Source organism: Corvus brachyrhynchos, unplaced genomic scaffold (genome assembly GCF_000691975.1).
Source record: "Corvus brachyrhynchos isolate BGI_N302 unplaced genomic scaffold, ASM69197v1 scaffold309, whole genome shotgun sequence".
Classification (NCBI taxonomy): Eukaryota; Metazoa; Chordata; class Aves; order Passeriformes; family Corvidae; genus Corvus; species Corvus brachyrhynchos.
This window is the reverse complement of record NW_008240227.1, coordinates 1,354,033-1,368,042: the sequence shown is the minus strand read 5'-3', so window position 1 is coordinate 1,368,042 and position 14,010 is coordinate 1,354,033. Positions and strand designations below refer to the sequence as shown.

Genomic DNA, 14,010 nt, shown 5'->3' with positions numbered 1-14,010 from the left:
CAGGGTGGCTGTAGGAAAGGTGGTACCCCAAGCTTTATAGAAGGCTCTACTTTTCCTTGTGTTTCCCCGTGGCTGCCTGCTGTGGGCCCTGTGTGGGGGACCCCAGGTAACTAATAGAGCTGAACTTATGGGCACACAAGTAACTAGTATGTAAGCATTTTGTGCAGCTCCTCAGTGAGGAGTGAGGGAGATGCTGGCAGAGGAGCTGGGATGCTTTTGCCTGGCAGAATTCAGCTTAGTAGCTGAGCTGAGGCTGCAGGAGTACCTTGGCTGGTTACAGCACATGTACTTACACCTTGTGCCTACATCACATTGGGCTGGCCAGTTTGGGGTCATTAGGGACTTGAGCACCTGCTCTTGTGTATCTCTCCCTCCACACAGTAAATAAACCTTGGGCATACAGGTTAATATGGAAAGAGCCTTACTCCCCTGCTGCCTTTGTAAAGTGCTTTGGAAGTACAATGTTTTTAGGAGTACAGACATTGGCAGATCCTGCTGTCTGTGTAGAGTATCGTCATTTTTTATAGAGGAAAGAGGATGCTGCATTTTGTCTTCTGGCTCATGCCTTGCTTTCTCAGCCAGACTTGGCCTGTGCCTTTGCATACACCATTTCTGAGTAGGTGTTGGCTGGTTCACTTTCTTGCTCCTTGGTGATGTGGGGCTGGGCTCTGGAAGCACCATTTGCCCCACAGCAATGTCTCCCTTGGCAAAGCAGGGTTAAGTGCTGTTACGCAGGTTTGGAGTGCCAAGAGAACAGAGCAGTCATCCTGGCCAAGTGAGGCAGTTGAGCTCATGGGGTTTGGCAAAACCATGCATAGGAACGCTACTGAAAAATTCAGTGTTGTTCTGCGATTAGGTACTGCTGGTATGTTTAGCATAAATTCAGAGTTACTTGGGATTTAATATTTGTATTTGTAATGAAGAGGAGATACATGTATTCGTTGGAGTCACCTTTTTCTGTGCAATTCCGTGCATGGTTACCCCTCAGCATTGCCTGCTGAGCACTAAGTCATTATGCTGCTCTTTAATGGAGAAAGTAGCATTTTGGTGGTCTTTGTAAGGCTCCTAGCTGCAGGTAGACTCCTCATGTCTGTCAAAATCTGACCTTGTTGTTGCTGTTGGCAGGAAACATCCCTACCAGTTAGGCTTTTATGTGAGTTCAATTTCAATCACAAGTTGACTGATGGATTTTTTTCTTCTATTGTGTCTTCTGAAAGCCAGGTTAAAAATTAGGAAAGGTGCTATTGGATTTTTTTAATGGGAATTCACCATTGGTTCATTCTGTGTTCTTTATTCCTCTTGTTTTAGCTGTTGAGGCTATTTATTGCTGTTTTGCTTTGTAGAGAAGGATCACAGAGATATTTTTCTCCCTTATCCTATGACTTTCTGGGCTCTTACGATAAGGCAATTGCCTTAGACTCCAGTTAAGAGCATCTGCTCTTCAGACTGATGAAATGTCAGTACCTTTAGGCATCAGGACAGGACAGTGCCTCTTCTCTTAGAAAACAAGTAAGTGCTGGCATATCAAAGGTAGCCAGAAAAGAGCATTTTCCCCCATTCTGACTGAGGGGGCCCCACAGTGGTTCTTACGTAGGCTTGGGTCAGGGGGGTGGGGAGGGTTGGTAATCTAAATCACGCAAATCTGAAAACAAAATTTTAGGAAGATGGAAAGACTGATGAGCATTTGAACTTGGAACTTGTTTGTGGAGGTTTTACTAAGTCAATACAGTGGTTGGAAAGCAATATCTTCTTTTTCAATATAGAAATTTAGCTATTTCTAGAACCTGCTTATTATTTAGAATAAATGTATAATGCTTAAATAAGACAAAAAATTATGCCCTAAATAGGTAAGGGGCTAAATGTTTATCTAAGACTGCAATAACATTCATAATCTATTTTCCCCCTAATCTATTCTACTAGACTGTTTTGAGGATTGTGGTCCTTGGCATATGGGATTACATTGAAAACAAAATAGAGGTAAGCTCTCTCTCGGTACTGTTTTCCAGGCAGCCCCAGTAAGACCATGAAGAACTGCTTTGGATGGCTTTGTTGTTAACCTGATGCAATACAGTATCTTTTAAGGCAGATAAATACACACATTCTTCTCCTTATGTGCATTATCCATAGCTGTGTGATGCAGTCCCTTTTTCTGTGAGAGACTCGAAAGAGTGCTATATTTGAAAATATTTTATGAAGGGAGGGATTTTGCCCTTCTTGCTCTATGTGTGTCTTTTATTGTTAGAGCTATGCTGGTCTAACTGATGATACTGCTACCCCGAGATGTAAAAATTGTCACTTGAGTTCTGTATCGCCATTGCCATAATTGAGTTGAATTTAGTTGAGTTAGTTGAAAATTTGCATGTAGTTTCCTGATAGAAAATACTAGCTTGGCAAACCCTGTATTTTTATTGTTAAATTGTTTTGAAAAACACTGTAATTATTACCTCAAATTGAAAATTAGGTAGAACGTGCATACTCTTTTAAAGAGACAGATAAGGAAATCCGTGTGTTATGAGTAATACATAATCCCAATCTGAGCAGAAATATGGAGATTGGGAAAATTAAAAGCTCTTTCTTGATACTGCCTCATAAACCACTACTGTGCAGGAAGAACCAGAAGACAATCCAAGTGTTCTTGGAGTTTAGGCAATCTAGAGTCTTGCACATTTTTGTAATAAAGTTGTAAAGATTTTAACTTATTTTGCTAAAAAAAATGAAATGAAACTTTAATTGTTGATTCAGGGTTTCTTATTATTAAGGCTAAATGCAGTAGTTTCTGATAATTCTTTTTGGTAATTTGGAGTAGTGATATTTTTTACTGCCCATTGAGTGGCTGCAGTAAGAAGTATTTCTTTTCAATACACTGAATTGTTATGCACAGTTCTGAATACGTAGTTCTTACAAAAATCTGTGCCCTGCCTTTTTATGCAAACCATTAATCAATGGGTTTTGGCAGCAGAGGAGGGTCTCAGTAGGAGTGAGAACATGGTACTCTCTTCTACCCTGCTCGGCCAGTGTAGGACAGACACAACACTACGGGCAGTTTGCTCTGAAACATATTTCCTAGCTCATTTCTGTCTAATGCTTTGCACAATTGCTTTTTCTGATCGAATCCCAATACAGCCAGTATCATATAAATCATTCTGAATGGTCCCAGTTGTCCAAACCCTTGCAAAGCTCTCTGCCCCATAAAAGTGAGAGCAGGCAGTCCTTCTGTCTAGGTGCACAGCCATTCCTCACACGTGTTATGTAGTCAGGGCATGGCCAAGAGCCATCAAGTCTCTTTGCTCCATCTTTTTCTACTTGTCTTCTTGATCTCTTCATTTAGACAGTAAGATCTATGGGCAGGGACTGCATCTTTTTTTTAGATGACATTATGCCAAGTAACAGGTAATAAATACCAGTGATGATAAAACTCTTTGGCTGTAATAACATTTAGGCTATCACTTCTCCCTGGGGATTTTGGCCGGTATTTCCAAATACCTTTCTCTCCCCCTGCCCTGCCACCACAGTTTATCTCTCCTCACCTCATAAAAAGTACTGAGGCATTCTGTTGTGCTACCTGAAAAGGATGCAGCCTTTCTGTGGCTTGGCCACCTCTCATATCCCTTTCAAATAGGTACCACAATTGCATTTCTTTCGGACAAAGAGGGAGTCCTTCAAGATTCCAAAGAGGAATGGCAGGGATATGATTTTAAGGAAAGGTTTGCAAAAACTGATTTCTCTCTAGGTGTTTGATGGTGCTGTCATAATCTTGTCCTTGGCACCAATGGTGGCCTCAACAGTGGCTAATGGCCCCAGCAGCCCGTGGGATGCTATCAGCCTTATTATCACACTGCGGATATGGAGAGTGAAGAGGATCATTGATGGTGAGTGGTGACTCAGTTTGTGACTTCCAAGCATTACCTGGCAGGCTGGGAAAAAGTGATTTTAAAAATACAGAAAGATTGCTTGCTACCAGTGTTTCTATCTATTTCTTTCTCTTATTTTGCTAGTACCGAACAGAACAGAGTTATGACTCCCATGGAGGAGAGTAGGTCTCAAGATCATGGCTGTATCTCCTGCTCCGTAGGAGCTTATAATTCATTGGTTTGTTTTCCTGTTAGGCACCTTCCCATCCCCTATCCTGTAAAGTAAATGCCCTGACCTGCTTCATGTCTTTTGCCACCAGGTGTCATTCCTAATTCTGCAAAATAATTTATTTCAATCTGCTTTTCTGACATTTGCTGCACCCTTCCCGTAACCATACAGCCAGCTCTGTCTTGGGACTTTATTTTCTAAGTTTTTGTCAGTAAATACGTTTGTCACATTCCACGAGGATTTTCTTACCCTGGGGATTCCCCACTGGAGGTGCTCTCTGGCTGCTGTACATCCTAGAAATGAAGTGAATATTGGTGGTGTTTTGCACAGACCTGTGTGGGGAAGTACCAGGGGAGATGAAAAAGCCCCAGCAAGTCAAGGCTGCAGAGAGAAAAGTCTGTGGCTGGGCCTGGAAGAAAGGACTTTAGTGTAGGTTGCTAATGTGCTCAGCAGCTTCAAGCAGCTCAGAGAAAAGAAATAAATGAATGGTCATTTTGCTTGTTTGTGAAAAATCAGAGTTAAGTTGTTATTTTTGGGTTTAAATGCCCAGGAAACTCTGTATTCATAGTTCAGGAGAGGTCATAGCACTCTGATTGAAGCATGAAAGAAAATTTCAGGATCTTGTGTAGCTTCAGAAAACATTAGGAACTGCAGTATGTATTGACTATCTGTTCTGATCAGTCTGAGTTTGCCATAGTTAAGACAGGAGCAAAATTTCTAGAGCCGTTCAGAAGACCCATTGAAAACTGGGCTGTAGCTTGGAAAGCAGTAGAAGATAAATGCCTTTTTTGTTTCTTCAAAATATCTTTCTTGGTCTTCTGTGTCCATTAAGGACTGATTTCTTACCACAAAGTCTAGGAAATAAATGCGTAGGCTTCTGGAATAGTTCTTTTCCTGAGGGAGCCATGCTGTTCAAGTTCAGAGGTAATGGGACTGACTCTAAACAGGAAATCATCCTACCCAGCAATTCAGGAAACCTGTGGTAAACACTGGGGAAGAGCTGTACTAGCATGGAATCTGGGAAAAGCAGGCAGCATGCATTTCAGTTCAGCCAGGCAGATGGAGGTCTGACCAAACAACATCTAGACCGTGCATTTCCTATGTTAGAAGTTCTTCCCTGAAAAAAGTACTCTAGTGCTGCTTCTCTTAGGAATACTCCAGTTCTCTAGATGCAAGGGAGAGGGGTGATGTTCTTTGTCCGGTAAAGGTTTTCTTTCTGATAAAAAACCAAATCACAGCTGGGTTGCTTTAAGTGTTATTTGTGTTTTCCAGCATATGTCCTTCCAGTGAAAGTGGAGATGGAGATGATGATTCAGCAATATGAGAAGGCAAAGGTTATTCAAGATGAGCAGCTGGAAAGACTAACCCAGATCTGCCAAGAACAAGGGGTAAAGTTCAGTTATGTCTTTATTTACACATATCTTGTCAAGGCAAATCAAACAGTTCATGTACTTTGCTGCAGGCTGAGCTTTGAGAAGTACCACTGGGACTTGTGTTGTAGGGTGACAGGTCTCAGTGCTAAGGAAGCATTAGCTGCAGCCAGGATATTGTCAGCATGGTATTTGTCAAACAGCAGTCAGCTGCCTCTGCTGCTGTGCTTGTGTTGTCTGAGGTGAGGAAAACAAATGTGAGCAACAGAAAACGAATGGTTCCGGTATGTAATTTATTGAATGAGTACAGCTAGCTTGACATAGTACTAACATACAAAAGCCATTGTTGGAGACTGCAGCTAGTATTCCTAGGAAAAGTATGTGCAGTTAAAAACTAATGAATTTCCCTGCTTTGAATGCAGAAGGCGGCTTCCCTGTAGGTCAGTCAGAGACTCTTGGCAAGTTCAAAATGTTGCAGTAGAAGCTTCCAGTTCCTGGAAGCAAGTCAAGATTTAAGATCCTTCCCAGGCCCCCAAAATGTTCAGTGATTCAGTCTAGAGATAGGGGAAGGTAAAGTTTGAAATATCTCAAATGAATATATTTACATATAGGTGTAAAACCATTTTTTGGGGCAATGAGCCAGGAGGTTTTGCCATTTGTCTTATGCAAATGAGTTCTTGACTAATTTGCTTTAAAGTAGAAACCAGGGATAGATGTCGAGGCTCAGGATAGGTGAGTGTTGAGGAGACCATTAGACCACAACAGAATGATCCCCGGGTGATTTACTTCTTGTTTCAGTTGAAAGGGTAACTATGAGATGCAGTCCAAATAAATCCTGAGGATTTCTAGCTTCCACTCCTGGCTTATGGCAGGTACTTTTAAGATACAAACCCATCAATATTTAGGTCCCCAACTGGCTTTTTAGATTTAGGTCCAGATCTCCTGGATCTCAGCCGAGGATTCTGCAATGAACTCCTGGTGGTGGTGAATTGCCTTGTCTGTGTGATGCATTAGGAAGAACTGTAGACAGTGTGTCATTTCATAACACTAATTTTGAGTCTGTCATATTCACCATAACAAATTTCTAAACCTTAGGCTTGGCTTCTGCCAAAAATTATTGGGTGCCAACTATATAGGTGTCTTTGGTGGCAAAACTGCAGTCCTCTTCATAACACCTTTGCACGATGGTATTTGCACAATGGTATTTAGTGATTTGGGATTCTGTCATGGTTGTGAAATTGCCAGGTAAATGGTATACACCCCATTTTACAAGGGAAATACTATTCTTTGACCAAACCTAAGCAAATTGGTGATTTTTTGAGAACCAGCGCAGTATTTTGTCTGTCAGACCATACTAACGTTCTTGACAATCATAAATTTTAAAACATTTGTTTTTAGGAACTTTGTTATACAGCCAGATAACACCCTCAATCTCTAAACAGTTTTTGGTATTATTGTTTCATAGTCTGAGTAAAGGTGGGCTCATTATCTCAGGTGGGGTTCAGGAGCAGCTCTTGCTGCTCTCCATTCTGAGCCAGGTACTCCTGAATGTCTGACCAGATTAGCCCTGAATCCAAACTCTGATGGTTGTAACACCCTGTACATCAAACACAAAGAAACACTGCACTGGGAGAGGAGTAAATCTGAGAAAACAGAGCAGGTTCTCTTGTAGCTTTCATGTGTCATCTGCTGTGGAAAAATACGGTCTATAGAAAGTTGACAGCACGCTAATCCCTCTTACCGGCCTGACTTGATGCCAAACAAATGTCTCAGCTATGTAATACCAGGTAAGTGTACTCATTTGCTGCAGTTAGCAACATAAGACATTGACACAATATTGCATCCTTTATTTGTAAATTATTAGCTTCATAATTCAGTCAAGAACAAGTTGTCAGCATTATAATATTCACATTAATGTTGTGTACAGCATTTGATGGGAAAAATGGCTCCTAATGGTATTTAATGTCTAAAATTCTGCCAGGTTTTTGCTTTTTCATTTGATCATCTTTCCTGAGCTTTTTAAAGGATTGCTTGTCCGTGGTGTTTCAGTGTGCTTGCCTGTGTTTTTGAGGGAAGGTTTGCCTGCAGTAGTCTGGCTGTGCCCAGATCCAGAGCAGCAGCCAGGAGGGATTGATTCCAGATTGCCTTGTGTGTGTGGTGCCAGCTCTGTCACGGCATGTCAGTGTCTGGGGCTGCCCTGCCCTGTTGCCTCCCCAGTGCCGGCCCACAGGGGCAGAACAGCCAAGTCACCGTGGTTCCCTGCAGCCCAGCAGTGGAGGCAGGCACTGCTTCACCTGGGGCTGCACCTTTGTGACCACACTGGTGATATGCATCTCTTTAATAATTAGAGATGGGGCTGTGAACTTTGGAAAGTTTTCCCAGTGCTTCCTTCTCTGGGATCCCGTGTTCAGTTTCTTACTGCTTTGCTGCTGCTCAGGCAAGTGGGGTTAGAATTCTCACGGTCTGGCATATTCTGCAGATGAAACGATCTTGAAAGTTTCAAGCAGACTATTAATTACTTCATTAGAGGAATTGGGAGAAATAGTTAGCCTGTTTTGCTTGGGATTTAAAATAGTTGGTGGCCAGTTCTCTGAGAAGTCCCATGCTGCTTTGAAACTGGTGCTTAACACTGAGCAGACAAAACCAGAATTTCTGTTTTAAATATTAAAAACAGGAAAGATACAACCACCCATCTTTTTGAATTCTTTTTCTTTTGTCAGTTGTGGGGTTTTTTGACCAGTGATGGGGTATCACAACTATAAAGTACATTTCCATTCCTGACTGACATTGGAGATGTACTTTTGCAAACATGAAAACTCTTTCCACATGTTGATTTTTGGCTAGCTGTACATCTGAAAACCAGAATATATTTTATAAATTATACTTGCATAGACCACCACTTTGTTCTCTGTAGTACCCCACTGCAACTGTTTGAATAGTTTGCTTTTTATTTATTCTCCATTGGCCAAAAAAGAGGTTGTTAAACAGGAATGGAGCATGAGGGATTTCTAAAAATGGGTAAAGGTCAAAGGAAAAGAAGTCTCACTGCAGTCACTGTCAAAAATATGCAGAGTATATTGCTGATGGTTTTATCAGAATAACTTAAATTGCAAAACAGAGTTCTAAAGTTTCATTAACTACAAATTCCAGTCAGGGGAGATTGCTTTTTTCCTTCTGGAATCACCTGTAAAGGAATTTCTATTTGCGATAATGGATATACTTACCTGATCTTTTCTCTTTAACTTTCATAAGAGTAATTCAGCTGAGTACAGCTCAGCCAAGAGTATGTGTTCAGCCTTACCACACCAGAGCTCCTTTTCTGTCAGCTCCTATAGGACTGGGATTTTCATCATTCTTAACACTGCAACAACTGTGGAAGGTGTAATTTCTTTTTTTATCTTGGAATATAATTTGTAAAACAGCTGCTAGTTTAATGACAGGGCTATTTAGCTGGTAAAATTACCTATTGGAGAAATAACGTATGCTGTCCTCTTGCAATGATTTTAATTTATTTCTAACTACCAGTCATTTTCTTGGTGGATGGAAGGCAGCCAAGGTCATCCCGTGTTTTATTCTACCTGTAAATCATTAGTTTGCAACTGTCTCCCGATTTTTATTGTTACCAACAATGGCTAAACTAATGGAAATAAACATTGGATTGTATCCCAGTGGCAGATGAGTTTAAGGGCAGGGCATTCTGTACAGACAGCACTGACAGAATAATAGAGTGGAGCAAAGTTATTGCTCCTGCGTTAGACACAAGTAAGCTTCTGGCTAAAATGTTCATTGATCTCTTTGAAATTATGTCAATCCTACTCTGTTGTTAGACCATTAAAGGGGAGTACTCAATGATTCACTGGTAAATCTCTTTTCGAGTCTTACATGTGTATTATAAAATATCAGATAGGATGGTTGGCCCACTTAATCACACCAGGCATGTAAACTGAGATGTTATCTAGAGCTTTTGGTAGGTCTGTCAATTTACCTGCTTAGAAGTAATCACTTAATGCATTATTTGAGTGAGGAAGCGCCCCGTAATTCTTTCTGGTTTGTTTCCTGACAAAATATTGCCAGGTTTGTGCTGCAAGAGCACATGTAACAGATTTTGAAAATGGTAAGTTTAAATTTACCATTGATTAACTTTTTCTTCATGCCAGACAATCTAGCTACTCATTCTTCTATAAAACGTATTGTAGCTCCCTTTTTCTTGGTAATAAGTGTATTTTCACATCAGCCACGTGTATTACACCTTTATTGCTGTCTTCAGCTCCATCCGTGGTAGGGTGTACCCGACAGTTCTCAGAGGTGCACAGTGCTAGCACGCAAGGATGGAATGTGCAAAATTCCTATGAAATACAAGAACATTTTCATTATGAGATTGTGCAAGCACTGGAGCATCTTGCCAGAGAGGTGGTGCTGTGCGCACACAGCCTGGAGATAGTCAAAATTTGAGAGGACAGGCTTTCAGCAGCCTGAGCTAAATGGGCCTGCTTTAAGCGAGGTGTTGGACTAGATGGCCCTCCCAGTTCCATTTCAGCTTAGATTATGCTGGGATTGTTTGAAGTTTTCAAAAATACTTTTTCCATTGCAAGGTATGTTGGAATTTATTGGTAAATACCCACCAGAAGCTACCAAAGTATGTGTAATTATGGACATTGAATGTCATAGGTGTCCTGATAGATAAAGTCAATAGCAGCTTCAAGTGGACCAGTGCTCTGTTTGTAATTATCATGAGTTAGGAGGTGGTTTACCTTTGTCTCTTTGGTCACAGGTTATCTTCCACACAAGAGCATTTTTTGCTCGCTGGCTCTCTGTGAGATTTGCAAGGTTCTTCCACAGAGCTGATACCTAGGAGTAAATCTTAATTTAAACAGATTAAAGCATGTGTTTAAGTTTATATGCCTTTTTTTTTGTCCTCTCACAATAAGTGCAATATGGTCCTGCCCTACAGGCTGAGGGAAGGAAGGTGTACCTGGAAATATGAACCATGGTTTTCTCAGCTCTCCTGATCCAGGTGTACACTGAGATTGCTACATCAGCTCCTGCTGCAAATAGAAATTTCATGTGTTACCTTGGCCCAGAATTTTTACTTAAAAAGACTGTTATATTTTATACCTCCTAATGATTTATTTTAGCTGCTCCGAACTGCCTGAATGCAGTCAGAGCGATCTCATTAGCTCTTTTGCACATCAGAACTGCCTGAGGTCAGTGTGCAATATAATCTTCAATAGACAGAAGCACCTACAACCTGATTTGCTCATGCAGCCTCTCATTGCATTTTGCCTGTAAGGAACACGCCCTTAGACTTAACTTTTTGTTTTTAGGGGGTTGCTTTGAGTGGCTAACAGTGTATTCCAGCATCTGCAAGATCCTGGGATAATTGTTAGGAGACAGTTTGTTTTGAACCAATCTCCTCTGTAGATCCATGCCTTTTATGAACAAAAAGTCTGTTTCTTGTCTGTAGCAGGGTGCCATCAGTACCTGGGTTCGGTGTCCGTGACAGGGTGACACTGGTGCTCAGGTTTGGTGTCTGTGACAATGTGACACCAGTGCCCAGGTTTGGGGTGTGTGACAGGGTGACACTGGTGCCCCAGTGCGCTGCCTGTGACAGGGTGACACTGGTGCCCAGTGCGGTGCCTGTGACAGGGTGACACTGGTGCCCAGTGCGGTGCCTGTGACGGTGCCCCTGGTCCCGAGTGTCCCCGCGGGGGTGGTGGCGCGGCTGCAGTTGCCGCTGTTGCCGGCAGGTGGCAGCAGAGGCCGCGCTGCGGGCCCGGTGTCCCCTGGCGGGGGGATGAGCAGAGCGCAGTTGAACAATAAAACTCACGGACTCTGCCGGTGAAAGCTGCCGCTGACCGGGCATGGAGCTTTTAAGGACTGGCACTAACCTGTGGTATTTGGAAATGCTCACTTTATCCACTGGAACAGTGAGTGGGCAGGAGAAGTCTGGTCTCTCCCCCGTTTCTGCTGTGGGCTCCTTATCACACCTGTATAATGTAGTGATGCCCTTCAGGCTTCTGATTGTTACAATGCTCAGGAAATCTTTGTAAATGCTTAAGCTCCTTATACTGGATGTGATGCAGACATAGTTGCTGAGCTGATTTTTTGCTAGTTCTACCTATTTGTGTTAAAAAATACCTGCCAGATTTTTTGTCTTTCATGAAAAAAGGAAATCATACCATACCTCTAAGCCAGAATTAAGCATTTTAATAACAGTATTTCTTTTTCTGACACACGTGAATGTTTTTGAAGGGTGAAATGTAGAAAACCAGAAATGATGCCTAATTCTTACTGCCTATTAGTTTGAGCTAGACAACATGAAAAAAAAATCTCCAAATTTATTTTTTGCCTATCACGTTTGAGTGCATTTCTTCCATTAAACTGAGGGAGTGTCTGAAAGGGTATCTTTCCCCTTTTAAAGGTGGAATATAAGGTATTTTGTGATTCCTTGTTTTTTTCAAGTCAAGGATAAAACCTGAAATTCTCTATGTTCATACTGGCACAAGCACCTTAAGCCTCAGGACGCTTCAGGCTGGCTGGGAACTGAGTTAGCAGTGCTAGTTTGCTACTTCTTCCTAGCAATAGGTTAACACAAAAACCACCCACAGGAATCTGCCATGGAGGCTTCATTGCAGGAAGTCGGGGAGCGGGGCAGTATTTTGACATTTGCTGATTCCACCTGATTTCTGACTGCCACTGCCAGAAGGCCTTTGGTTAAGAGCAATGAGCAGTTGCAGCCAGCTGTTTGCAGCTGCCAGGCCTCTGTGCACTGGTTTGCAGATGGAAGAAGAGCTGTGTGCTTTGTTAGAGCCCTCTGTTAGCTGGTTTGAATGTTATCTGGAAAGCTTGAACTGCCCTTTTGTTTTCTAGATTTGAGTTTTGCAATGGGCCTTCCAGTTACTGTAGTTCCTTCCACATGTTCTGGAAAGCAGATAGTCTCCAGGTGTGGCAAACCGGAATCCCTTTTTCTTTCCTAAATCTGGAAGTTCTGTCTTATTTCCCCTTCCCGGCGTTTGCGCCATGTCTGACTGCAGTGGAACAAACTGGGTCTGCAGATGGGTTCCAAAATCTGCCAGTGAAGCAGGTTTGAGTCACATCTGAGGGACAAGAAGCACAGCCAGGTGCATTCAGCCTAGGGCTGTTCCACACCAGTTTTCAAGCATGGAGGTGCCAATTCCGTGTGTGCTGTAAATGTGGAGTGGCGGCTGCATCACGGCTGCTGTGGCCTCCTCCTCTCCCATGGCTCTTCAGGCCCTGAAGCAGTGCAGGCCCAGGAATGCTACATTTGGAATGTGTTTGTCTCTTCCTCGCCTCCTTTGCATTTCCCTCCCAAACTCTAGAATCAGACATGACTTGGTCACTGCTGTACTACTGATTTTAAAGAGTTTAGAGGAAACTCTTCCTTGCAGCCCCACAGCTGTGCTGTGTGGCACAGGGGATTTTTGTCCTGCTTATATAAGGATTTAAAGGGTTTCTGCAGCCTCTGCAGAAAAATTGTTTTCTTTCTTGCATTGTGCAAGATGCGTGGCCATCAAAAACAATAGAAATCTGCTGTGTCCTTCAGTCAGATTGTACCTGGTAGCTTCTTGTCAGGTGTCTGCTTTATAACACCAGTCATGAGGCAAATCCTCTCCTGGCTGCAGAAATTCTTTAACTGGCATGGCTCACGTGTTTGAGCGGAATGGCCAGAAAAGTGGTAACCTTCCCCCAGGGTTTTCTGCACACTTCTGAGTACAGAAGTTTTCAAGTCAGAAGAGGACTGTGATGTCCTCCCCTTATCTAGTTAGTGAGGGAGGACCATTCTGGGTGCTGCTCAGAGAACCTGCCCTCCCCTCATTACAAAGTCTGGTTAGGGATATTTGTCATGAACCTAAATCCCTAAATGCCTGTTAAAAGTGATCTTTTTCTATAAAGGTTACATGAAGTTTGGCAGTAAGACTTGTTAAAATTGCCCAAAATCTTAACCTTCAGGACACAGCTGTGCAAAATAGACCAGCATGAGGCATTGTCTTTAGATCTTGTGAGCAATGGTCCATCTCACATAGGCTGTGGGAGAGCACCAGCAGCTTGGATTCATGTCCTGGCTCAGCCACATTGTGTTTGTTTTACCAGACTGTAGTGTTTAGTGATGAAATGAGTAATAGGTCCCCAATTGTAGCATGTAAACTTCTGGCCATGCTCACATTACATCAGTATGTGGTGTTGTTTTTTCCTCTAGTTTGAAATCAGGCAGCTGAGGGCCCACCTTGCTCAGCAGGACTTGGACCTGGCTGCAGAGAGAGAGGCTGCACTGCAGGTCCCACACGTGCTGAACAAACAGAGCAGCAAGAGGTACAAGGTGGTGGCCACTGAAGACTCAGACGACGAAGCCACCGAGAACATCACTGAGCTGCGACCTCCACGAGGTGAGTGCTGCCTGTGCACAGCTGATCCCTCCTCAGTGGGAGCTACTGAACCCACTAAACACCTCCATTCTAGCAGGGATTGATTGCTTCCCTGGAGGCTGCAGTTTCCCATTGCTGCAAAGAGGCTGCATCTGCTCTGAAGTGGCAGGAACTGT

General features: G+C 42.7%; 1 protein-coding gene and 1 long non-coding RNA gene across 7 annotated transcripts in view; one reads left to right on the top strand and one right to left on the bottom strand.

The window, feature by feature from the left end:
* Positions 1–14,010, top strand: part of TMEM266 (transmembrane protein 266) — a 58,850-nt gene that overhangs the window by 26,822 nt on the left and 18,018 nt on the right. For all 6 annotated transcript variants that reach the window (XM_017745163.1, XM_017745162.1, XM_008641955.2 and 3 more), the window contains 4 exons: positions 1,921–1,977; positions 3,731–3,869; positions 5,353–5,468; positions 13,669–13,855. In XM_017745163.1, coding sequence (XP_017600652.1) covers positions 1,921–1,977; positions 3,731–3,869; positions 5,353–5,468; positions 13,669–13,855 — 499 coding nt within the window. The remainder of the gene's footprint in view (positions 1–1,920; positions 1,978–3,730; positions 3,870–5,352; positions 5,469–13,668; positions 13,856–14,010) is intronic.
* LOC108449334 lies at positions 5,725–13,710 on the bottom strand. The gene is made up of 2 exons (XR_001865497.1): positions 10,202–13,710; positions 5,725–9,796 (listed from the first exon to the last, which is right to left on the bottom strand). It is a non-coding gene; the product is annotated as an uncharacterized LOC108449334 (long non-coding RNA).